Source organism: Rana temporaria, chromosome 3, assembly GCF_905171775.1.
Source record: "Rana temporaria chromosome 3, aRanTem1.1, whole genome shotgun sequence".
Classification (NCBI taxonomy): Eukaryota; Metazoa; Chordata; class Amphibia; order Anura; family Ranidae; genus Rana; species Rana temporaria.
In genome coordinates this window covers 447978799-448005204 of record NC_053491.1, presented here as the reverse complement: position 1 = coordinate 448005204, position 26406 = coordinate 447978799, and the positions used below count along the sequence as shown (strand labels likewise).

The window sequence follows — 26406 nt, the reverse complement described above, 5'->3', positions numbered from 1 at the left end:
GACGAACAAGACTTTGTTCCCCTGCATCGCTGGACCCAGAACAGGTAAGTGTCCGATTATTAAAAGTCAGCTGCTGCAGTATTTGTAGCTGCTGACTTTTAATTATTTTATTTTTTTAGCCGGAAAACCCCTTTAAGTCTTGTTGTGAGCTGACAACACAATTAGCTAGATTCAGGTAGATGTGTGCATCTTTGAGGCGGCGTATCATATTTACGCTACGCCGCCGTAAGTCAGAGAGGTAAGTGCTGTATTCACAAAGCACTTGCCTCCTAAGTTACGGCGGCGTAGCGTAAATGGGCCGGCGTAAGCACGCCTATTTCAAATGAGCATGAGGGGGGCGTGTTTTATGTAAATAACATGTGACCCGACGTGATTGACGTTTTTTTACGAACGGCGCATGCGCCGTCCGTGGACATATCCCAGTGTGCATTGCTCCAAAGTACGCCGCAAGGACGTATTGGTTTCGACGTGAACGTAAATTACGTCCAGCCCCATTCACGGACGACTTACGCAAACAACGTCAAATTTTCAAATTTCGACGCGGGAACGACGGTCATACATAACATTGACTAGGCCAGCTATTTGTTCGACAAACTTTACGCCGGAAAAAGCCCTACGTAAACGACATAAAAAAAATGCGCCGGGTGCACGTACGTTTCTGAATCGGCTTATCTAGTCATTTACATATTCTACGCCGAACTCAACGGAAGCGCCACCTAGCGGCCAGCGTAAATATGCACCCTAAGATACGACGGCGTAGGAGACTTGCACTGCTCGTATCTTAGCCTAATTTAAGCGTATCTGGTTTCCAGAATACGCTTAAATTTAGGACGGCGTAGATTCAGAGTTACGACGGCGTATCTACTGATACGCCGGCGTAAAGCTATCTGAATCTAGCTAAATGTTTTTTGTAGACTAAGTGGTGTCAGCCCTCCCCATTTGTCATTGGTAAACTACTTAACCCCCCCCCCCCAATCCTATTCTCAACAATTTAGTCACTTATTCTGAAGTCCATAAGAACAAGTAGGGATAATTAGACTCTTTGAGATAACACGGGAAGTGGTTCCTGACAAAAATAACAGACCAAAAAGTTGAAAGTAAAGTAAAGTGGGGTACACACTAAGAAAACCGGGCCCCATTTTCTCGCTTCAAAGCAAATTGTTACAGATGAAAGACAATTTTCTTATAGTGTGTACGAGCCTTAATGCCACGTACACACGATTAGGTTATCCGATGAAAACGGACCGATGTATTTTTTTCATCAGATATCCGATGAAGCCGACTTTCATCAGTCGTGCCTACACACCATTGGTTAAAAATCAGTTTGTGTCAGAACGCGGTGACGTAAAACACAACGACGTGCTGAGAAAAATGAAGTTCAATGCTTCCGAGCATGCGTCGACTTGATTCTGAGCATGCGCAGGTTTTTAACCGATGGACTTGCCCACTGACTATCGTTTTTTTATATCGGTTTTTTAACCATCAGATAATTTTAAAACAAGTTCTAAGTTTTTTCACCGATGGGAAAAAAACGATCGGGCCCACACACGATCGCTTCAGGAAGAATGCTTTATATTACTGGTTTGGTTCATCTAAATACAAAGTGAGATGTTACCTGGACTTTCGCTACTTTCAAAGGCTTCAGTTGTGGGTTTTCCAGATACACCAGTTCTGATTGAAGACTAGAATGAAAAATAGGGCAAAATAAGTATTTAAAAAAAAATATATATATCACCAAATTCAAGTAATACACAGTACTTCAAACCCTTGTGCCTGAACTTATGGGCCCCAGACCCTACTTGCATGGGTCATTACAGCAACACTTTACAGGCAGCACAGTGGAAAGGAGATATGGATGAACCTCCTATTAGAGCAGACTTTAAGGGCCAGATCCTCAAAAGAGATACGCAGGCGGATCTGCTGTTCCGCCTGCATATCCCTGTTTCTATCTTTGGAACTGATCCACAGAATCAGTTTCCAAGAGATAGACAGAAGATCCGGCAGGTGTAATAGTTTTACACTGCCGGATCTTAAGATGCAGTACCGCGACAGCCGCTGGGGGCATTCATCGTCGAAATTACGCGTCGGGTATGCTAATGAGGAGTAACGTCGATCCTCAAAGCTTTTTCGCGTTCGCTATGTCGCCGCTACGTTAGTTTCCCGTCGCTTAGTTACACTTTTGTAAAGCAGCCCTACTTTTACACAGCAGGCGTACTGCTGTGTAAAGTATGGCCGTCCTTCCCGCGTCGAATTTTTAAATTTTACGTCGATTGCGTAAGCCGTACGGGAATACGGAAATACGCTACGCGCGGATCAAAAAATGACGTCACGTCGCGCAAAGCACGTCGGGAAATTTGCGTCACAAGCATGCGCAGTACGTCCGGCGCGGGAGCGCGCCTAATTTAAATGGGACTCGCCCCATTAGATTAGGAACGCCTTGCGCCGGACGGATTTGAGTTACACCGCCGCAAATTTCCAGGAAAGTGTGTTGTGGATCGATACCTAACTTAGGAAATTTGCGGCAGTGTAACTTAAATCTGTTAAGTTACGTTGCGCTGCGGATCTGGCCCTAAATACCTGATATGACCACTTACTGTAATGCCCAGCTTAGAGGAGAGTGCTTAGTGTCAAAGTAATATGGGGGGGCGTACACAAGTGATCAGTGGATGAGGGGTGTGGGAGTGCACATATGATATGTGTAAGAGGGGAAAGAGGACACACATGTCAGAGTGGGGGCATGGGTGATCAGCATAAGAGGGGAGCTCACAAATAAATCACTGTAAGTGGGGTGCGGGAAATGCAGAGGTAATCAGTCTAAGAAGGGGCAGGGAGGGTTCAAAGTGTAAGCATGGGGCAGAAGATGTACAGTGGTGATCAATGTAAGAGGAGAGCAGGGGGGAAAGGAGAGGTACAGAGGTGATCAATGGGAAAGGAGTGCAGGGAGGAAAGGAGAGGTACAGAGGTGATCAATGTAAGAGGAGTGCAGGGAGGAAAGGAGAGATACAGAGGTGGTCAATGTAAGAAGAGTGCAGGAAGGAAAGGAGAGGTACAGAGGTGGTCAATGTAAGAAGAGTGCAGGGAGGAAAGGAGAGATACAGAGGTGGTCAATGTAAGAGGAGTGCAGGGAGGAAAGGAGAGGTACAGAGGTGGTCAATGTAAGAGGAGTGCAGGGAGGAAAGGAGAGGTACAGAGGTGGTCAATGTAAGAGGAGTGCAGGGAGGAAAGGAGAGGTACAGAGGTGGTCAATGTAAGAGGAGTGCAGGGAGGAAAGGAGAGGTACAGAGGTGATCAATGTAAGAGGAGTGCAGGAAGGAAAGGAGAGGTACAGAGGTGATCAATGTAAGAAGAGTGCAGGGAGGAAAGGAGAGGTACAGAGGTGGTCAATGTAAGAAGAGTGCAGGGAGGAAAGGAGAGATACAGAGGTGGTCAATGTAAGAGGAGTGCAGGGAGGAAAGGAGAGGTACAGAGGTGATCAATGTAAGAGGAGTGCAGGGAGGAAAGGAGAGGTACAGAGGTGATCAATGTAAGAGGAGTGCAGGAAGGAAAGGAGAGGTACAGAGGTGATCAATGTAAGAAGAGTGCAGGGAGGAAAGGAGAGGTACAGAGGTGGTCAATGTAAGAAGAGTGCAGGGGGGAAAGGAGAGGTACAGAGGTGATCAATGTAAGAGGAGTGCAGGGAGGAAAGGAGAGGTACAGAGGTGGTCAATGTAAGAAGAGTGCAGGGAGGAAAGGAGAGATACAGAGGTGATCAATGTAAGAGGAGTGCAGGGAGGAAAGGAGAGATACAGAGGTGGTCAATGTAAGAAGAGTGCAGGAAGGAAAGGAGAGGTACAGAGGTGGTCAATGTAAGAAGAGTGCAGGGAGGAAAGGAGAGATAATCAATGTAAGAGGAGTGCAGGGAGGAAAGGAGAGATACAGAGGTGGTCAATGTAAGAAGAGTGCAGGAAGGAAAGGAGAGGTACAGAGGTGGTCAATGTAAGAAGAGTGCAGGGAGGAAAGGAGAGGTACAGAGGTGGTCAATGTAAGAGGAGTGCAGGGAGGAAAGGAAAGGTACAGAGGTGATCAATGTAAGAGGAGTGCAGGGAGGAAAGGAGAGGTACAGAGGTGGTCAATGTAAGAAGAGTGCAGGGGGGAAAGGAGAGGTACAGAGGTGATCAATGTAAGAGGAGTGCAGGGAGGAAAGGAGAGGTACAGAGGTGGTCAATGTAAGAAGAGTGCAGGGGGGAAAGGAGAGGTACAGAGGTGATCAATGTAAGAAGAGTGCAGGGAGGAAAGGAGAGGTACAGAGGTGGTCAATGTAAGAAGAGTGCAGGGAGGAAAGGAGAGATACAGAGGTGATCAATGTAAGAGGAGTGCAGGGAGGAAAGGAGAGATACAGAGGTGGTCAATGTAAGAGGAGTGCAGGGAGGAAAGGAGAGGTACAGAGGTGATCAATGTAAGAGGAGTGCAGGGAGGAAAGGAGAGGTTCAGAGGTGATCAATGTAAGAAGAGTGCAGGGAGGAAAGGAGAGATACAGAGGTGGTCAATGTAAGAGGAGTGCAGGAAGGAAAGGAGAGGTACAGAGTAGGGTTGTCCCGATACCGATACTAGTATCGGTATCGGGACCGATACCGAGTATTTGCGCTAGTACTTGTACTCGCGCAAATACTCCCGATGCCTAAATAGAATACTTTTTTTTTTTTTTTTATCGAGTGCGGGTGGAGAGCGGAGCAGAGCAGTCCTCGTATGGTGGAGAGGAGAGCTGCTCAATCCCCCTCCCCTCGCCGCTGCCGACATCTAGTTACTATGCAAGGGGGAACACAACAGCTGTCATTTGCATTTGAATAGCTGGGTGTTCCCCCCGCCGCGCTGTCATGTATAGCCCCTCCCCCTTGCCCGGGCACTTTGATACGACTGTCTATCAAAGTTTCTGGGCAAGGGGGAGGGGCTATACATGACGGCGCAGCGGGGGGAACACCCAGCTATTCAAATGCAAATGACAGCTGTTGTGTTCCCCTAGCGCAGGGGTCTCCAAACCCCGGCCCGCTTGTGTGTTCGATCCGGCCCGCCCGCTGTGCTTTTTGATTGGCTGCTGGGACCGCCGATGTCCCGACAACCAGTGACGTCACAGGCGCGGCACCTCCCCTCTTCCCGTCCGCTGTTTGAAATGACAAATCTTCCACGTGTGTAGCAGCGGGCGGGAGTCGGGACTCTGGAATCTAAGAAAAAAAGAAGAGGAGCAGAAGCCGGCTACAGCGGAGGCAAGTGAATGTTGCACAACGCTGATGGGGACATTGCTATTCTGCGCTGATGGGGACACATGCTTATGGGGACACACGCTTATGGGGACACATGCTTATGGGGACACACGCTTATGGGGACACACGCTTATGGGGACACATGCTTATGGGGACACATGCTTATGGGGACACTTCTGCTGGGGACACTGCTGCTGGGGACACAAGCTGATGGGGACACAAGCTGTGCAGCTGGGGACACTGCTGATGGGGACATTGCTGTTCTGATGGGGACACCGCTGATGAGGACACGGGTGTCCCCATCAATGGTGTCCCCATCAGCACAGCAATGTCCCCATCAGCGATGATGGAGACACTTGCTGCTGGGGACACTTGCTGCTGGGGACACTTGCTGCTGGGGACACTTGCTGCTGGGGACACTGCTGATGGGGACATTGCTGTTCTGATGGGGACACCGCTGATGAGGACACGGGTGTCCCCATCAATGGTGTCCCCATCAGCACAGCAATGTCCCCATCAGCGATGATGGAGACACTTGCTGCTGGGGACATTGCTGTGCAGCTGGGGACACTGCTGTGCAGCTGGGGACACCGCTGATGGGGACATTGCTGTTCTGATGGGGACACCGCTGATGAGGACACGGGTGTCCCCATCAATGGTGTCCCCATCAGCACAGCAATGTCCCCATCAGCGATGATGGAGACACTTGCTGCTGGGGACACTTGCTGCTGGGGACACTTGCTGCTGGGGACACTTGCTGTGCAGCTGGGGACACTGCTGATGGGGACATTGCTGTTCTGATGGGGACACCGCTGATGAGGACACGGGTGTCCCCATCAATGGTGTCCCCATCAGCACAGCAATGTCCCCATCAGCGATGATGGAGACACTTGCTGCTGGGGACATTGCTGTGCAGCTGGGGACACTGTTGTGCAGCTGGGGACACCGCTGATGGGGACATTGCTGTTCTGATGGGGACACCGCTGATGTGGACACGGGTGTCCCCATCAATGGTGTCCCCATCAGCACAGCAATGTCCCCATCAGCGATGATGGAGACACTTGCTGCTGGGGACACTTGCTGCTGGGGACACTTGCTGCTGGGGACATTACTGTGCAGCTGGGGACACTGCTGATGGGGACATTGCTGTTCTGATGGGGACACCGCTGATGAGGACACGGGTGTCCCCATCAATGGTGTCCCCATCAGAACAGCAATGTCCCCATCAGCGATGATGGAGACACTTGCTGCTGGGGACACTTGCTGCTGGGGACACTTGCTGCTGGGGACATTGCTGTGCAGCTGGGGACACTGCTGATGGGGACATTGCTGTTCTGGTGGGGACACCGCTGATGAGGACACAGGTGTTTCCATCAATGGTGTCCCCATCAGCACAGCAATGTCCCAATCAGCGGTTATGGGGACACATGCTGCTGGGGACACTGCTGATGGGGACATTGCTGTGCTGATGGGGACACCGCTGACAGGGACATTGCTGTGCTGATGGGGATGTTTTGCGGTGGACACTGCTGATGGGGACTTTAGGGACATGGCTGAATTTAGGGACATGGCTGAATTTAGGGACATGGCTGAATTTAGAGACATGGCTGAATTTAGAGACATGGCTGAATTTAGAGACATGGCTGAATTTAGAGACATGGCTGAATTTAGGGACATGGCTGAATTAAGGGACGTGGCTGCATTTAAAAAAGAAGTATCGGTATTCGGTATCGGTGACTACTTGAAAAAAAGTATCGGTACTTGTACTCGGTCCTAAAAAAGTGGTATCGGGACAACCCTAGTACAGAGGTGATCAATGTAAGAGGAGTGCAGGGAGGAAAGGAGAGGTACAGAGGTGATCAATGTAAGAGGAGTGCAGGGAGGAAAGGAGAGGTACAGAGGTGATCAATGTAAGAGGAGTGCAGGGAGGAAAGGAGAGGTTCAGAGGTGATCAATGTAAGAAGAGTGCAGGGGGGAAAGGAGAGATTCAGAGGTGATCAATGTAAGAAGAGTGCAGGGAGGAAAGGAGAGGTACAGAGGTGATCAATGTAAGAAGAGTGCAGGGAGGAAAGGAGAGGTACAGAGGTGATCAATGTAAGAGGAGTGCAGGGAGGAAAGGAGAGGTACAGAGGTGATCAATGTAAGAGGAGTGCAGGGAGGAAAGGAGAGATACAGAGGTGATCAATGTAAGAGGAGTGCAGGGAGGAAAGGAGAGGTACAGAGGTGATCAATGTAAGAGGAGTGCAGGGAGGAAAGGAGAGGTACAGAGGTGATCAATGTAAGAGGAGTGCTAGTATAGAAATAGAGAAATTGGTTCCTTTATATGCAGCCACCCACTTGTGACTGGGCCCTGTTGTTCCGCCACTGGGCTCGGAGAAAAGGGCCATGTCCGGGGGTCAGGGGGGCCCTTCATGGTTTCTTGCATTGGGGCCCTGAAGGTTTTTGTTACACCGCCGAGTTTAGCCACACAGCTTTAATCCTAGCTCTTTTATATTTATTGCCCATTGGAATACACTGGCCAGTACCTTTAATATGTTCTTAAAGCACTCCCATTTTTTTCCTCAGTGTTCCTTGTTTCTAGGATTTTATCCCGTTTAATATCGTGCCGCATAGAGCGCAGTTTAGGGAAGTTGGCTCTTTTAAAATTCAGTGTCCTTGTATTACCCTTGTGCTTAATTTTCCTGTGGTTTATACTGAATGCAATTGACCTTTGGTTGCCGTTTCCTTCGATTCCCCATATTTTCACATCCGCGATTAGGTCTACGTTGTTTGTAATCAGTAGGTCTAGTAATGCATTCTCTCTTGTTGGTGCATTCACCAACTGACCCATGAAATTATCCTGCAACACATTTGGGAAATGGCGAGCCTTATGCCGCGTACACACGGTCGTTTTTTGTGATGAAAAAAAAAACGTAATTTTTTCTCATGAAAAAAAACCAACGTTTTTCAAACTTAATTTAAAAAAAAACGACGTTGCCTACACACCATCGTTTTTTCAAAATGCTCTAGCAAAGCGGGTTATGTTCAGCACGTACGGCGGCACTCTGTTCCATTCAAGCTCGCGTCATAACTTGCTTCTGAGCATGCGCGGGTTTAAAAACGTTGTTTTAAACGTCGTTTTAGCTTCCACACGGTCATTTTTTATGACACAAAAAACGTTCTCCCTACCCCCCCCCCCCCCTAGTTTTGGCCCTGATCATTGTCTTTGTTGCAGATTTCCCCATCTGTCCTTCTAATAATTAAGTTCCCTACCACCAGGATTTGCCTTTCCTTACCCTTAGCTATACCCCTGTCCTCGCTGGGGGAGTTGTTCCCCTGGCAGCTAGGGGCGTCTCTCTGCTCCAGCAATGCCACTCCTCGACTGGTTTCCCCAACATCACGCAACAGGGTGTACTTATTGGGATGTGCCATCTCAACACTGGCCTCGCTAATGCTTTTCTCTCTACCCCGCCTGTCTAGGGTGACCACATTTCCAAACTACCATTCAGGGACACCCTCCCTTCCCAAAAATCAGCTTGTGCTGTAACGAATCACAGAACAGTGATTGGACACAAGAGGCGGGATTTATGATTTCTCCAATCTCAAGCAGGGGGCGGGAGTGTGCTCCTCCAGGCATTCCCTGCCAGGACAAGTACTGTCAGTGAGTAAAGTGGTGATGTGGCGGCCTTTTTTGGGGGTATCAGATTGGCCCGGGGGGTGGCTGTGTCAGTTTCATTCAGGGACACTGTATTGTCCTGGAATGAATGTGCCCGGGACAGACAGGCAAAATGCGGGACTGTCCCGGGCAATCCGGGACACGTGGTCACCCTACGCCTGTCACCCAACTTCTCTACTCTTATGCCTGCACCTCTGTATCTCCACCTGCCTCTGTGCTGGCCCCTGCCAGCACATGATGGGTACGCTCCAAACTCACTTTCAAGTTGTCGATGCTTCGCAGTGTTGCCAGCTGCCTCCCTAGATTCAGGACCTGGGCTTCCAAGGAAGCAACCTACCAACGGATGCTTAAGCAACGCATACATGTCACAAGATGTGCACTGAGTCATATTTCCATACCCGTTGGACATTGTACCCACTAAATTTAATGGGGATAATCCTAGAAGATTAGGAATTATACTCCCTGCGCGGGAGTTAGGTCATTGCGACTTTACAGGACCGGAGCCAGCAAATCCTGAAGGAAGACCAGGGGAAGATGAAAGCCCTGTCAGTGGTGGCAGCACACCACTGGAGGGCTTCATTCTAAGGTAAGTATTTCATAATGTACTAGTATGCGATACATACTAACACATTATGCCATTGCCTTGCAGGGGATTTTTTTTATTTATTTTAAAGTTTGCGGTTTACTACTGCTTTAAGGACTGTGATAGCACTCAGCTGGGAACTGTGCTGTGCCTGTGTGGAGTGGCAATCATTCCTGTTACTGCAAGTGTTTTTACTGAGCCTCTTACTGCTCGTGATACTGCACCTGTTACTGCCAGTGTCCTATACCTGTTGCCATAAGTATTAATACCATACCTACCAACATTTTGTGACAGGAATGAGGGGCACCTACTGGCAAACGTATGTAGGCACAGGACACGCCCCTTAAAAGGAGAGTTAGCCAAAAAAAATTATATATATATATATATATATATATATATATATATATATATATATATATATAATTAAATTATTATACATGATTTATATAGCGCCAACAGTTTACGCAGAGCTTTACAATGTAGAGGGGGGACAGCACAATTACAGTACATTTCAATACAGAAGGTACAGGTAGGCCATGCTTGTAGAGCTTACATTCTAAAGGGATAGGGATAGGCTTCCCTGAATAAATTAGCTTTTAGGGATCCCCTAAAGGTGGAGAGGTTAGGGGCTGATCGTACATACCGGTGCAGGAAATTCTACAGAGCCTCTCCCATCCTCTGGAAGTCGTGAAGGCGAGCATGGGAGGAGGTAACAAGGAAGCTAGAGAGCAGGAGGTCCTGGGAGGAGCGGAGGGGACGATTTGGGCGATATCTGCAGATGGGAGCGATGTTGTGATTGGCCTTCTATGTTGTGGTTAGCATTTTGAATTTTATACGATGGGGTAGGGGAAGCCAGTGAAGGGATTGGCAGAGAGGAGCAGCAGTCACGGATCGGTTAGTGAGCAGCAGAATTCATAATAGACTGAAGGGGGGATAGTCTGCGTAAGGGTAGGCCATTAAGAAGAGAGTTGCAGTAGTCAAGGCGGGAAATAATCAAGGAGTGAATAAGTTGCTTTGTGGTGTCGTTAGTCAGGAAGGGTCGAATTCTGGAGTTGTTGCGGAGGTTAAGGCGGCAGGATTTAGCCAGTGATTGGATGTGGGGGCTGAAGGTAAGGCCAGAGTCAAGGATTACACCCAGCACCCTGGCATGTGTGGAGGGACAAATGGAAGGAGAAAATATAACAAGCTCAGTTTTAGAAAGATTGAGTTTGAGGAAGTGGTGTGACATCCATACCGATATGTCATTCAGTAAGTTTGTGATCCATGAGGAGATCGAGGGGGTGAGTTGAGGAATGGAGAGATAGATCTGGGTGTCGTCGGCATAAAGGTGGTATTGGAAGCCATGGGAGGTTATCAACTAAATCCACAAGAGCTTTTTTTTTTTACCACTACTATTCCTTTATAATGGCTTTAAAAAATTACAAATGCAGCAATTTATAATTTGGATGAAAGTTTAGCACTGGGAAACACTTTTTGAAAGATAAAAAAGTGCAGTTTATATACACAACTATATAGATCAGACCAAAATGAGGGACAAATGAGGGGGGGGGACAGAGGGAGATTGCTCCAAACCGGCCCCCAGAAACTTCTGTTCCAATCGGTGCGATAGCGATTTTACGGCGCCGCACCAATTTGCAAAAGTAGTTCCTGAACTACTTTTGCCGATTTCAGGTGCGACTTCAATAGACATCTGTGAATGAAGCCACACAAATGTCTACCAAGTAGCAGCTGAAATCGCGCGGACCTTACTACTGTGAAATCGCGCTACTTCAAGTGAAGTAGCGCGATTTCAAAGTAGCAGCAATGTGAACCAGGGCTTAGTGTCTTCTTGGGTCCCAGTTACATAGTTAATCTGGTTGGAAAAAAGACCATCTAGTTCAACCAATAAAAGGAGGGGAGGGGGGGAATTCAGTAACAAATTTTCTTATTTGTGTCCTCAGAATAAAAAGAACCTCAAGCAAACCAATCCTGTGTAGAAAGATATGGGTTCTTGCAATTCTACTTCGTTGGGCCATTAAATGGTCCATGGACTCACCTTTCAAGCTGTAGTTCGAGGTCCTTTATATGACCTTCTGTCTCACTCAATGGATTCTCTGCTTCTACTCCTGCTGTAGGGACCAGGCCATCCATCAACCAGCGATCTCGTAGGGACTTTCTCTGTGGACACGAGGGAAAAAGCAAAAGGGAAGCTCCATCACTGTGACTTCTGAGGGAGGATAAACTAGTAGTTTGTGGAACATAGGAGCACAGGAAAGCTGAACAGAAGCTCTAAGGGGACCAGGAACATTCTAAAATTAAATGGGTTGCCAGTTCTGACACAAGTGTGGAACAGTCTAGGACAGTGATGGCGAACCTTGGCACCCCAGATGTTTTGGAACTACATTTCCATGATGCTCGTGCACTCTGCAGTGTGGTTGAGCATCATGGGAAGTGTAGTTCCAAAACATCTGGGGTGCCAAAGTTCACCATCACTGGTCTAGGACCTGATGGCTGTGCCATGGTGGACAAGCAGGAATCTACATGCTATGAACCCCCACCAATCGCCTGTATGAACAGTGATTAAAACAGCCGGGCGTCCTGGCGTGTACAATATATAGGCTTCTTTTTTTTAGGGCACAAACCAGAAATCATTGGTCTATGTCTGAACACCACAAGAAGATCCTTGGTCCATGACCAAGCAAGAAATGGTGACCAAATTTGCTGCATGACTAACCAGGGACAACAATGGAGGTACAACTCACACACATCACAAAAGGTACAAAATACACACCTGTAATAGAATCTCAGAACACGGACAGTTTGTCTCATTACCTTTAACTGTTGCAGTTTAACTCTCTGCTGGTCGAGCTCCCTCTGGATTCTGTCCACCTCACTCAGGATCCTGCGCTTCTCCTGTCACAGCAATGCAAGAAATCAGATCGTCTGTCCAGCATGTAAAAGGTTTTATGGTGTATTATTTATTTATTACGGGTATTTATATAGTTTAACTTTTAGTCCCTGCCCGTGTTCAAGTTTTAGCTGGTGCTATGACCCCTGCCACAGCTTTCAAGTCTCAGATTCCCCCATTTCTCTTGCAGCCACCCTTGTGTAGCGCCCTGGTCCTGTTGAACAGGCGCTGCTTTAAATTTAGTGGGGGTCTGAGCTGTTATTTGGCTCAGACCAGAGTAATTATGGGCAATTTAGCCTCTGTTCCAGCCATGGCTGTGCTGAGAGTATCCACCATTGCTCGCCTGGGGGTGTCATTACCACGCCAGGCCAAGGGTGGCAGCAGCAAGGTCAAGGTGTATTGAGTGTTCCCTTCAGTAACAAATCAGTGGAAGTGGTCGCTCCGCTGTGCATGCTGGGGGAGGATACTTAAAGCGGAGGTTCACCCTAAAAACAAGTATATACCATTCAATCCAGCATACTGCCGACATGAACAGTATGCTGTTTTTTTGGGGGTTTTTTTTCGGTTTACATACCGTAGTATAGGTATTGCCCCCCCCCCTGGCTTCCGGGTAGTGAATCCCGCGGGAGTGGGCGTTCCTATTCAGAGACTAAGGCTCCATTCACATCTAGGCCGACGAAATCGCGGCGTTTTGTCCCGCGAATTGCGGCGGCAAATAGCGGCGTTTTGTACCGCGATTTGCGGTGACAAAACACCGCGATTGTCCGCCTAGATGTGCCCCTAGGATGTGCCCCTCTATGAAGATGGTCCCCGAACGCCGAAAAGCCGCCTGAAAAAAAGGTCCGGGACCTTTTTTCAGGCGACAGGCGTCCGGCATGGAGATGTGAACCATCTCCATAGAGGGCAATGTGTTTCCAGCCCTCTGGCGGCAGCGGCGTCACATTACAGGCGACAAAACGCCTATGTGTGAATGGGGACTTAGTGATTGACGTATGACAAAAGCTTCCCCCCGGCGCAAAAGGCGCGTCACCAGTTTCCGGAAAAAGCCGTATAGCGCCGTATAGAGCCGACTCGTAGTTCGGCTTCTTTCGGAAACTGGTGACGCACATTATGCGCCGGGGGGGGGGGGGGGGAAGTTTTTGTCATACGTCAAATCACTTAGTCTCTGAATAGGAACGCCCACTCCCGCGGGATTTACTACCCGGAAGCGGGGGGGGGGGTTCGGGGGGAATACCTATACTACGGTATGTAAACCGAAAAAAAAAAAAAAAAACAGCATACAATACATGTCGGCAGTATGCTGGATTGAATGGTATATACTTGTTTTTAGGGTGAACCTCCGCTTTAAGAGACAGACGCCATTGGTGTGGGGTCTGTCGTCCGCCCGCGCCTCGTGGCCCGCCTGCACGTCCTGAATCCTGGTTCCGGGACCACGTTGGCCTGGGGCTGCGGCTTCGTTTGTGGGCCCAGTTGTCTGGCTGGGGCCTGTGCTGAAAGGGTGATCCTGTGCTGCCCGTCCTGGAGGGAGGAAGCCACTTGATGAAGGAAGCCAGGGGAGGACCTATCCTGGAGGGGGCCATGCAAGAGGCTGGTATCTTGGGAGAAGGCCTGGAAACTTTATTAAAGAATGCACCGCACACCGAGAGGCTTGACAGTGTCGCCTGTCGGGTCTAAAAGAAGTTCTAAAGAAGTCAAGCTAAAGAGATCCGGGTGCTGAATCCTGTGGCAGGGGATTCCGGACCGAAAGTGTCTCATCTACAAAGGAAGGTCTGTGGCAGAGACTGTACTTTGCTTTGCGCGCCATCCCGGCTGCTAGGCCAGTGAGAGGGACCTATCCGGGTGAGTAACGCCCACTCTGGCTAGAGTGGCGATAAGAACTGTTTGCTGGAAACAGGAGTGTTTCCTTACTTTGATTATACACCTGGACCTACCTACCTTTCCACCCCTCATCCTTCTTTTCTTCTGAAGCTCTCCCAAATAAATCCAAGAAAAAGAAGTGTATTGTGTGGACATTGGAATTCTTCAGACTCCCTCCTTTCACCTTAGACAGCGAGAATACAGAGGTAACGTGCCACCCAAAAAAAGAACCAGCAGCTCCTACGGGGGTAGTGCTACACTTGTATGCAGAGACTAGAGTTGTGTCTCCCTACACTGTGTGCAGCATTAGAAACACACAGCCCTCCAGCCTAGGGTAGATACGCTTATGGTTTTGGGTGGAATGTGGAAGAGAACCTCTGTCACATTTTTATTATGGCTGCCTGTGTCTCTGCTTGGGGAAAAAAAAAAAAAAAAAAAACACTATTTGTCCTTTTTGCCCATTGTGACCAAGATAAAAAGGTAAATCCAAAATATTGCAGTTGTAACCAGAATAAGAGGTGACGGGGTGACCTCTCTTTGGGACATCTGTTCCAGTGATAACTGTCTAAGAAGGGATTCCTTCTCACTTTTGGAGAGCTCTCCTTTCACAATCTGTTGTGTCTCGGAGACAGGAAGTGAAGGAAAATCTCCCAAACGGGGACAGTAAAAAGGATTTCAAAAGGTTTTAACACTTTCCTAGTCCATCCAAAATTAAAACAAAAAGTTTTGATTTTAGATACACTTTTCTGGGGCTGTGTTAGTGACCAAAGAGTAAACTCTTCTGCACTGAGCAATTTCTGATGCGTTTTTGGTGTTTTAAAGGTGGAACAAAAATGCATGAAAAAGGTATCCTTTAAAGCGGGAGTTTACCCGAAATTTTTTTTTTAACATTAGATTGAGGCTCATTTTGTCTAGGGGAATCGGGTAGTTTTTTTAAAATCGAAGCTGTACTTACCGTTTTAGAGAGCGATCTTCTCCGCCGCTTCCGGGTATGGTCTTCGGGTCTGGGCGTTCCTATTTGATTGACAGGCTTCCGACGGTCGCATACATCGCGTCACGAGTAGACGAAAGAAGCGGAACGTCGGTGCGGCTCTATACGGCGCCTGCGCACCGACGTTCGGCTACTTTCGGAAAATCGTGACGTGATGTATGCGACCGTCGGAAGCCTGTCAATCAAGTAGGAACGCCCAGTCCCGAAGACCATACCCGGAAGCGGCGGAGAAGATCGCTCTCTAAAACGGTAAGTACTGCTTTGATTGTAAAAAAAACACCCGATTCCCCTTGACAAAACAAGCCTCAATCTAATGTTAAAAAAAAAAAAAGTTTTTTGGGTGAACCTCCACTTTAAATCCTGTGGAACTCTTCACACCAATGTGCTATGGGTGCGTTTTAAAAAATCCTGTCTGTTGCATTTTTGGTGCATGGTTAAAAAGGGCACCAAAAACGCACCGCCCCATTGAAATGAATGGAAAACACATAAAAAAAAATGCACTTGCAGGGAGTTGTTGGTGCGTTTTTTTGAGTCACAATTCCAAGTCTTATGCCGCGTACACACAATCATTTTTCGGGTTGTAAAAAACGTTTTTTTTTTTATGTAATTTAAAATGATCATGTGTGGGCTTCACATCATTTTTCGGGGTTTTGAAAAACGACAAAATAAAAAAAAATTCAAACATGCTGCATTTTTTAACGACGTTTTAAACAATGTTGTTTTTCGGGTTGTAAAAAATTATCGTGTGTGGGCTAAAACGACGTTTGCTCAGAAGCAAGTTATGAGACGGGAGCGCTCGTTCTGGTAAAACTACCATGCGTAATGGAGTAAGCACATTCATCACGCTGTAACAGACAGAAAAGCGCAAAACTTATTTTACTTACACGGAATCAGCTAAAGCAGCCCCAAGGGTGGCGTCATCCGCATGGAACTTCCCCTTTAGAGTGCCGTCGTATGTGTTGTACGTCACCGCGCTTTGCTAGAGCATTTTTTTAAAAACAATGGTGTGAGGGCAACGTCGTTCTAATGATGAAGTTGGAAAAACATTGTTTTTTTTCATGCCGAAAAATGATTGTGTGTACGTGGCATCAGAGCATTTTTCGGGTTCTGAAAAACGAGCAAAATTTTTTTTTACGAACATGCTCTATTTTTTCACGACGTTTTAAACGTTGTCGTTTTTCGGGTTGCAAAAAATGGTCGCATGTGGGCTTTAACGACGTGAAAAATCCGCGCATTCTCAGAAGCAAGTTATGAGACGGGAGCGCTCGTTCTGGTAAAAGTAGCGTTCATAATGGAGATAGTAAAAGACGATTCGCGCTGATGAATGTGCTATCTCCATTATGAACGCTAGTTTTACCAGAACGAGCGCTCCCGTCTCATAACTTGCTTCTGAGAATGCGCGGATTTTTCACGTCGTTAAAGCCCACATGCGACCATTTTTTGCAACCCGAAAAAAACGACAACGTTTAAAACATCGTGAAAAAAAAGAGCATGTTCGAAAAAAAAAAATTTGCCCGTTTTTCAGAACCCGAAAAATGCTCTGATGCTGCGTACACACGATCATTTTTCGGCATGAAAAAAAACAAAGTTTTTCCAACTTCATCATTAAAACGACGTTGTCCACACACCATCATTTTAAAAAAATGCTCTAGCAAAGTGCGGTGACGTACAACCCGTACGACGGCACTCTAAAGGGGAAGTTCCATTCAGATGGCGCCACCCTTGGGGCTGCTTTAGCTGATTTTGTGTTAGTAAAAGACGATTCGCGCTGATGAATGTGCTAACACAAAATCAGCTAAAGCAGCCCCAAGGGTGGCGCCATCTGAATGGAACTTCACCTTTATAGTGCCGTCGTACGCGTTGTACGTCACCACGCTTTCCTAGAGCATTTTTTTTTCACGATCGTGTGTAGGCAAGGCCATTTAAATGATCAAGTTGAAAAAAACGTTGTTTTTTCTAGAGCCTGAAAAACTTTGTTTTTTACAACCCGAAAAATGATCGTGTGTACGCGGCATTACAGGTGCATGCTGGCAGACAGGAATCTAAAGACACTGATTTTTTTTTTTTTTTAAATGCATGCTTTTAAAGCACACCAGTCGCAGGACAAATTTGACATGTTTTACTTACCGTGATTCCATGTAGGCGCTGGCTGTAGATCTGAGTCTCCTCCATCTTGACACTGTAGAAGAAAAATAATAATCATGTATGAAACGGTACACAGTGTCACCACTTCCTGTTACAGCTGAGAGCGCCTGCTGCAGCCTCTTCCTGCCACAAAACTCTTCTATTTACTAGATGTGCACCAGATCTTCGATTTATTGTATTCAGGTGAATTAGATGATTGCACAGAGCAAAGATTTTAAGTCCCGCCTCATAACACTAAGCCCCCTCCCCATTTCATGTGCATGTTACCATGGCTGCTATAAGAAGTCAGGCTGTGCTATACTCACGCTGGCCTGCTGAGGGGCAGAGAACAAGAGCGAGATGTACTAAAACAGCTGTGCTGGTCACACCCAACCCCCCACAACCTAACTTCCTACTTCCTACTACTCCATGGCAACACGCAGCAAAACACAAAGCAGGCCTAACAAAGCAGGCCTTACAGACACAACTCTAATGCCACGTACACACGATCCGAAAATTGGACGACAGACTTTTTCCGTTTACTAGTCGCAAGTAGAAATTAAATAGGTTGCTAAAGTCACGAAAATTCTCGTACAACAGTAAAAAAAAAAAATCGGAAGTGATGTCATGTGTTGTAATGTATTTGTGTTGTATTTTCGGACGACAACTGTACTGACCAAACGAAAATCGTACGATATGAGGAAAATTTTCGTGCATGTCCGATAAAATAATATCAGATGAACTGTCATGATCGGCTCACAGATGCCCTGTACCAACGATCCGATTGTCGGACGATTCTTCCTCGGACGACATTTTTCGTACAATATTTGGATTGTGTGTACGTGGCATAAAAGTCAAAAAAAAAAAAAAAAGAGAACATCACGTCTTATCTGGGGTTTCTCCTCAACTCCCCTGTCCCTTCCAGTATGTCTCCAGTATCTGACTATTTCCTGTAACATGTCATCCGTCTGCTCCACTATCTGACCATTTCCTGTAACATGCCATCCATCTCCTCCACTATGTCCCCAATGTTTGACCATTTCCTGTAACATGTCCTTCGTCTCCTCCACTCCATGTCCCCAGTGTCTGACCATTTCCTGTAACATATCCACCATCTTTTGTATATCCCCAGTGTCTGACCATTTCCTGTAACATGTCCTCCGTCTCCTCCAGTATGTCCCTTAGGCTCCTTTCACACGGGGCGGATAAGTAATGATCCGCCTCCATATGCTCAGCGGGGATCGCTCCGTTGATCCCCGCTGAGCTGGCGGATGACAGGCCGGTCCCCACACACTGTGCAGGGACCGCCCTGTCTTTTCTCCGCATGTTCGTGTTCATCTGATCCGCAGACGGAAGGAAAAATAGGGTTTTCTTCCATCTGGAGAATCGGATCATTGCGGAGGCGGACGAGATCGGGTGTCAGCGGATGTTCATCCGCTGACACCCGCAATCTCATAGGGACCAATGTATGTCCCTTTTTCATCTGCAAGCGGATGAATGAAAAAGCAGAGGTGTGAAAGGGGCCTTGTGTCTGACCATTTCCTGTAATCTCCTCCAGTATGTCCCCAGTGTATGACCATTTCCTGTAACATGTCCTCTGTCTCCTCCCATGTTTGACCATTTCCTGTAACATGTCCTCTGTCTCCTCCCATGTTTGACCATTTCCTGTAACGTGTCCACCATCTTCTCTAGTATATCCCCAGTGTCTGACCATTCCCTGTAACGTGTCCACCATCTTCTCTAGTATATCCCCAGTGTCTGACCATTTCCTGTAACGTGTCCACCATCTTCTCTAGTATATCCCCAGTGTCTGACCATTTCCTGTAACGTGTCCACCATCTTCTCTAGTATATCCCCAGTGTCTGACCATTTCCTGTAACGTGTCCACCATCTTCTCTAGTATATCCCCAGTGTCTGACCATTTCCTGTAACGTGTCCACCATCTTCTCTAGTATATCCCCGGTGTCTGACCATTTCCTGTAACGTGTCCACCATCTTCTCTAGTATATCCCCGGTGTCTGACCATTCCTGTAACGTGTCCACCATCTTCTCTAGTATATCCCCAGTGTCTGACCATTTCTTGTAACATGTCCTCCATCTCCTCAGTATGTCCCCAGTGTCTGACCATTTCCTGTAATGTGTCCACCATCTTCTCTAGTATATCCCCGGTGTCTGACCATTTCCTGTAACGTGTCCACCATCTTCTCTAGTATATCCCTGGTGTCTGACCATTTCCTGTAACGTGTCCACCATCTTCTCTAGTATATCCCCGGTGTCTGACCATTTCCTGTAACGTGTCCACCATCTTCTCTAGTATATCCCATTCCCCGGTGTCTGACCATTTCCTGTAACGTGTCCACCATCTTCTCTAGTATATCCCCGGTGTCTGACCATTTCCTGTAACGTGTCCACCATCTTCTCTAGTATATCCCCGGTGTCTGACCATTTCCTGTAACGTGTCCACCATCTTCTCTAGTATATCCCCAGTGTCTGACCATGTCTTGTAACATGTCCTCCATCTCCTCAGTATGTCCCCAGTGTCTGACCATTTCCTGTAACGTGTCCACCATCTTCTCTAGTATATCCCCGGTGTCTGACCATTTCCTGTAACGTGTCCACCATCTTCTCTAGTATATCCCTGGTGTCTGACCATTTCCTGTAACGTGTCCACCATCTTCTCTAGTATATCCCCGGTGTCTGACCATTTCCTGTAACGTGTCCACCATCTTCTCTAGTATATCCCCAGTGTCTGACCATTTCCTGTAACGTGTCCACCATCTTCTCTAGTATATCCCCGGTGTCTGACCATTTCCTGTAACGTGTCCACCATCTTCTCTAGTATATCCCTGGTGTCTGACCATTTCCTGTAACGTGTCCACCATCTTCTCTAGTATATCCCCGGTGTCTGACCATTTCCTGTAACGTGTCCACCATCTTCTCTAGTATATCCCATTCCCCGGTGTCTGACCATTTCCTGTAACGTGTCCACCATCTTCTCTAGTATATCCCTGGTGTCTGACTATTTCCTGTAACGTGTCCACCATCTTCTCTAGTATATCCCCGGTGTCTGACCATTTCCTGTAACGTGTCCACCATCTTCTCTAGTATATCCCCAGTGTCTGACCATGTCTTGTAACATGTCCTCCATCTCCTCAGTATGTCCCCAGTGTCTGACCATTTCCTGTAACGTGTCCACCATCTTCTCTAGTATATCCCCGGTGTCTGACCATTTCCTGTAACGTGTCCACCATCTTCTCTAGTATATCCCTGGTGTCTGACCATTTCCTGTAACGTGTCCACCATCTTCTCTAGTATATCCCCGGTGTCTGACCATTTCCTGTAACGTGTCCACCATCTTCTCTAGTATATCCCATTCCCCGGTGTCTGACCATTTCCTGTAACGTGTCCACCATCTTCTCTAGTATATCCCCGGTGTCTGACCATTTCCTGTAACGTGTCCACCATCTTCTCTAGTATATCCCCGGTGTCTGACCATTTCCTGTAACGTGTCCACCATCTTCTCTAGTATATCCCCAGTGTCTGACCATGTCTTGTAATATGTCCTCCATCTCCTCAGTATGTCCCCAGTGTCTGACCATTTCCTGTAACGTGTCCACCATCTTCTCTAGTATATCCCCGGTGTCTGACCATTTCCTGTAACGTGTCCACCATCTTCTCTAGTATATCCCTGGTGTCTGACCATTTCCTGTAACGTGTCCACCATCTTCTCTAGTATATCCCCGGTGTCTGACCATTTCCTGTAACGTGTCCACCATCTTCTCTAGTATATCCCCAGTGTCTGACCATTTCCTGTAACGTGTCCACCATCTTCTCTAGTATATCCCCGGTGTCTGACCATTTCCTGTAACGTGTCCACCATCTTCTCTAGTATATCCCCGGTGTCTGACCATTTCCTGTAACGTGTCCACCATCTTTTCTAGTATGTCCTCAGTGTCTGATCATTTCCTGTAACATACTTGTGTAGCAAGCACTATTCATATAGTCACTGGGATCGTCTCGTGGACAGTCGGGTTGGGTGGAATTCTGGTCAGAAAATTATTATTATTATCATCTTTACTACATTGACTCATCCCTATTATTAATGGTCTTCTTCTGGAGGCAGAATGTCTGGGTCAGGTCTGAGTGCAGACATACGTGGTACACTGTATTTCCATAGCACTGTACTAAGCAGTAGTGACATCTGCTCATTGCAACCAAGAAGTTGTAGGGTTAAATCAGACTTATGCCTAAAACACATAATCAGAAAATCGGAGGAAAAAATACCACTTTCATGACAGTTCATGCAAAATTATCCAAAGGGACAAACACTCAAATTTCTCGTATGAGAGCAGAACAAACAATTTTCGTTTAACTAGTATGTAGCACACTCTAGTGCCAGTGTAGGCAAATGTAAGCTTATGGCTCATGGTAAGTTTTGGGAGTCAGAAATTGAGTCAGGTTACTGCAGGTCGGGCTGAATGGCTCTACAGAGGGCATCTCTGGTACCTCCCTCTGGATCTAGAAGCTTGAAGAAGCTTCTGGAAGTTAGTTGGCGGAGGCCAGGAGGTCCTGATCTGCATACTTGAGGAAATCTGACCAATCCCCAGGCAGAATGTCCTGTCAAGGTGGATGGATCAGCCCTTAAATATGGGATAGCCTAGCCAGCACGGGAGTTGGGTGGAATATGGAGTGCTGAGGAGGCTGTCAGTGGCCTAGGAGGGAATCCCTGGGTCTGGGGGGCTCTGCCTCCAGGCTCGGCTTGGCTGACTTAAGAGGATCCGATCAGCCATACAGTTTGAGAAGGAATCTTGCCTAAGGAGCAACAGGAAGCAAGGAGGACAGAGCAGGGGCGGACTGACAACTCATGGGGCCCCTGTAAAATAGAAGATTATGGGGCCCCCAGGCTTAGAGATGGCCACCATGCCAGGAGGCAGTGCAGAGGCGGGGGAAGCTAAAATCTCAGGATTTTCACATCAAAAGCATGTCGGTTTCAGACATATCAGGGACAGATGTAAAATAAAAAAGATTTTTACATACTGTCCCTGGTTTTACTGAGCCTGGAAACCCTGATGGGGCCCCCTAGTGGCATGGGGCCCTCGGGCAGTGCCCAAGTGCACGAATGGTCAGTCCGCCTCTGGGACAGAGTGAATACATCAGCACACCCAGGGATTCATAAGGGTAGAGACTGTGACATGTAGCCAAGTTTCTGGAGTACAGCACTGTCCTAACCCTTTCTATCCCTTGCCCTGGGAGATCTTTGGAGCAGCCAGGTGTGCTGGTAAACAAGCTGCCAGGAGAGCTGGTAGTTGAGCAGTCTTTGACCGGTATCCTTTCCCACTTTCCCGGGAGTCTGGCCACGGCCGTGACGTCACTGTGGGGCTCCCTCCTCCTCCTCCCCTGGCCGCTAGGCTAATAGGAGAGAGGAGCGGGGCCTTGCGCATGCGCAGTAGGGTTCCCGCCGTGAAGCCAAAAGGCTACACTGCTGGGTTCCCTTACCCGCAATAGCGGTGGCAGTGTAGCCTTTTGGCTTCACGGCGGGAACCCTACTGCCGACATTGAGGGACAGCAGGACAGGTCAGTGTTCATTTATTAAAAGCCAGCAGCTGCAGTATGTGTAGCTGCTGGCTTTTAATTGTTTTTATTTTTCCCAGACCTCCTCTTTAAGGACTGTGGGTGTCTACAGTATTGGGACAAGGTCTTCTGGACCCCCCCCCCCCCAAAAAAAGGGGGAGCAATAATCTCCATACTTACCCTCTAAGCATACATTTTCCCCACTCCCATAACAAATCTGCTTCCCCTGCGGAAATCCCTTCCCCCCCTCAAAAACAAATCACCCCTTCAAATCCTGCAAATACTCTCCCCTTCAAATCCCGCCCCCTCACTACAAAACCCCTCTCCTGGCACAAATACCTGCCCCCCCCCCCAAAAAAAATAAGAAAAAATTTCCCTCCCAGCACAATTTTCTCCCCTCTACCAAATCACCTCTTCTAGCACAAATCGCCCCGCCTAGCACAAGTCCTCTTTCCCTATCCCCCCTTCCAACACAAATCACCCTAAATCACCACTCCTAGCAGCCCCCCCCCCCCAAATTCCCCTCCTAGAACAATTCTTACCCACTCCTGCCCCCCAAATTCCCCCCCCCCCCACATGATACCACTGTGCCCAGGGCAGCCAGGCCCTCCTGCCCACCCCTTGTCCCAGGTGTCTAGGAAGGAAAAACAGTCCAGGATCCTTGTGTACAGAGGATGGAAGCTGTCCCCATTCATTTATCATTAAGTTGGGCATCTCATAACCCCTCTACCCCATCCAAGTTCTTACCCCTAGTAAAGCCCAGAGACTGACTTCTTGTGTCCGGATGCAAGCGAAAGATTCTAAAGTGCCTGGCTGCGCAGGAATAGGGGAGACAGTTACAAGAAGCCCCTGCAGAGGTAGTGCTACAAGTACAGTATTTGTCCAAAAAAAATGAAAAGCAAAACCACGCATGCGCAGAAACAAAAGAATACATTACATCACTTCCGAAGTTGTATGAGAATTTTCTTAAATTTAGTAACCTCTTCATTTTTGATACCAGCATGCAAAAAGAAAAAAGGGACGATCATTCGTCCGATAATCTCATCATCATAGGCATAGACGTGCGCACAGGGTGTGCCAGGTGTGCCCAGGCACACCCTAATTACCCTGTGCAGCACAGATTTGCCCTGTGGCCTTGCCCCCATGCCCTTTACTCCACAGCGCTGCAGGCTACCCACCTCTCCTCTTCCTAATGGAAGCAGCAGGCTACAAAAAATTGGCGCTGGCGCCCAAGAAAATGGCGGCAAAATGCTGTTGCTGCCAGGATGTTTTAGGATGAGTGGGGGAAGGGGCCATTAAATATGTAATTTACCGGTCCCTTCCCTTTCTGAATGAACATGGAGAGTGATCAGCAGGGTGTATTTGAGCTTTGGGGTGCACACCCTAATGCAATAGGCTGTGCACACCTATGATCATAGGCATGCGCACAGGGTATGCCTGGGCACACCCTAATCACCCCCACGCTGTGCCGACCCCCCACACCCCATAGGGCTGGTTCACACCATAGAAACACAGTCTGGATGCGTTCCATTGTCATTCACTCATCACGGGCACTAAGGATGAGCTCTGGCGTGTTCGCATGCTACACGTGCAGAGCCCACCAGGAAGTGTGCACAGCGCTGCGCTAATCACAGCCAGGGAGACAGTGTCCCGATGCTCGGCTGCAGAGATCGGGAAATGTCTCCCTGGCTGTGATTAGCGCAGCGCCGTGCACACTTCCTGGCGGGCTCTGAACGTGTAGCATGCGAACACGCCAGAGCTCATCCTTAATGGGCACCATTCAGAGCATGACATCACTGCCCCGTCTCTCCACCTCGTCCAATCAGAGAAGGCTTTGCATTTATTCAGAAATTGCAAAGCATTCTCAGAATGATGTCCATGCCAGGTAGCCAAACTCCTGTATTTACAATGCAGCAGGGCAGCCGCTCAGCACAGGACCTGGAAGCAAGTGGAGCAGTGCCAGTCATGTGTGATAACATGCCCCCTAGGGGTGGCAGGTACATGACAGGCTGGGCAAACAAGAAAATGGGCATAATGGCCAATCAAGCTGGGACCAGCCCTGGAACATGGAGAGGGCAAGTAGTGATTGGAAATGTTTTATTTTTTTCTCTTTTATCTAAAAATAATTTCTATTTTTATGGTGCTTTCCTTTTACAGAAGATAACTTTAAAAACCACCGAAAACTTTATTTGCAAGCGATATCCCCTCCCCCATCGCAGGCATCAGCGTTTTTCCGAAACCCAGTCTGATTTTCAAGAGCAGTAGTTTATAATTACAGAAACCACAACGCTCAGATCACCTGCCTGTCCTTGGACTCGGGGAAACGCATTAACCTCTGCTGAGCACAAAATCAGCCAAGTCATTATACAGAGTCCTGGAAATCATTCTTTTATATAAAGGAACGCTGAACTCCAGGTAGTAATACACAAATAATAGAGCTCTTTATCAATACATAGGAGGGCCGGCTCACACCATCATGTGGTGCAGGAAAGGCGCGTTACGTACGTATTTCCCGCACCTCAGGTTAACATATTACCCTTGCCGTATGCATGCGGGCAGGACCGGGACAATGGGGGCAGGAGGGGCGGCTGCCCTGGGTGCAATGGTTTATTGCAGGGATGGGGGGGTGCCCTGACCCCAACCATAAGGAAAAGGAGGGAGGCGCAGTTTGGCATCCTTGCCCTGGACGCTGGATGACCTTGTCCTGGCACTGCATGCAGGTGCCAATGTACAGTATTGGTAATGGTACCCCTGGCTCGCAGTCTCCTCTCTAATTTATCCCAAAGGTGTTCTATCGGTTTGAGATCAGGACTCTGTGCAGGCCAGTCAAGTTTCTCCACTCCAAACTCTCTCATCCATGTCTTTATAGACCTTGCTTTGTGCACTGGCCCAAATCATTTAGTGGAGGGGGGTTATGGCGAGGAGTTGTTTTTCAGGGGTTGGGCTGGGCCCTTAGTTCCAGTAAAGGGAACTCTTAAGGCCATAGGTGTGCGCAGCCTATTGAATTAGGGTGTGCCCCCCAAATTTCAAACACACATGCCTTTCTCTGCAGCCTCAGCTGCACTGGGCAGTAAATGGATGGGAAGTGCTCTGTGCTGAGTGGTTTCCTGTTTATTCACAAATCAAAGCATACTAAACACAGTTTACTATGCTTCAGTTATGAATGAACACACTGAGTGAGTGTGTTCATGTAGAAAAGGAAGGCCCTGGAAAGTGGTATATTTACTAGCCCCTTCCCCCACTCTCCATCATTAAAACATCTCCCGCAGAAGCTGGGGGGGGGGGCAGCAACCCTGCGGGGACGACCAGGCAGTAGGGGGAATCGGCACTGCATGTAGTGATTAGGGTGTGCCCAGGCACACCCCCTGCGCATGCCTATGCTTAAGACCTCAGCATACCAAGACATTTTGGACAATTTCATGCTCCCAACTTTGTGCGAACAGTTTGGGGGATGACTGCACACCAGTGCACAAAGCAAGGTCCACCTTCCATTTCCTCAAT

At 47.9% G+C, this 26406-nt stretch overlaps 1 protein-coding gene across 3 annotated transcripts in view; it reads right to left on the bottom strand.

Annotated features, from left to right (window-relative positions):
• Positions 1-26406, bottom strand: part of PALM3 (paralemmin 3) — an 88832-nt gene that overhangs the window by 15877 nt on the left and 46549 nt on the right. For all 3 annotated transcript variants that reach the window (XM_040346593.1, XM_040346591.1, XM_040346592.1), the window contains exons 2-5: positions 17338-17389; positions 12287-12367; positions 11511-11632; positions 1616-1682 (exon numbers count right to left, since the gene is read on the bottom strand). In XM_040346593.1, the coding sequence (XP_040202527.1) occupies positions 1616-1682; positions 11511-11632; positions 12287-12367; positions 17338-17382 (315 nt within the window). In that variant the 5' untranslated portion in view covers positions 17383-17389. The remainder of the gene's footprint in view (positions 1-1615; positions 1683-11510; positions 11633-12286; positions 12368-17337; positions 17390-26406) is intronic.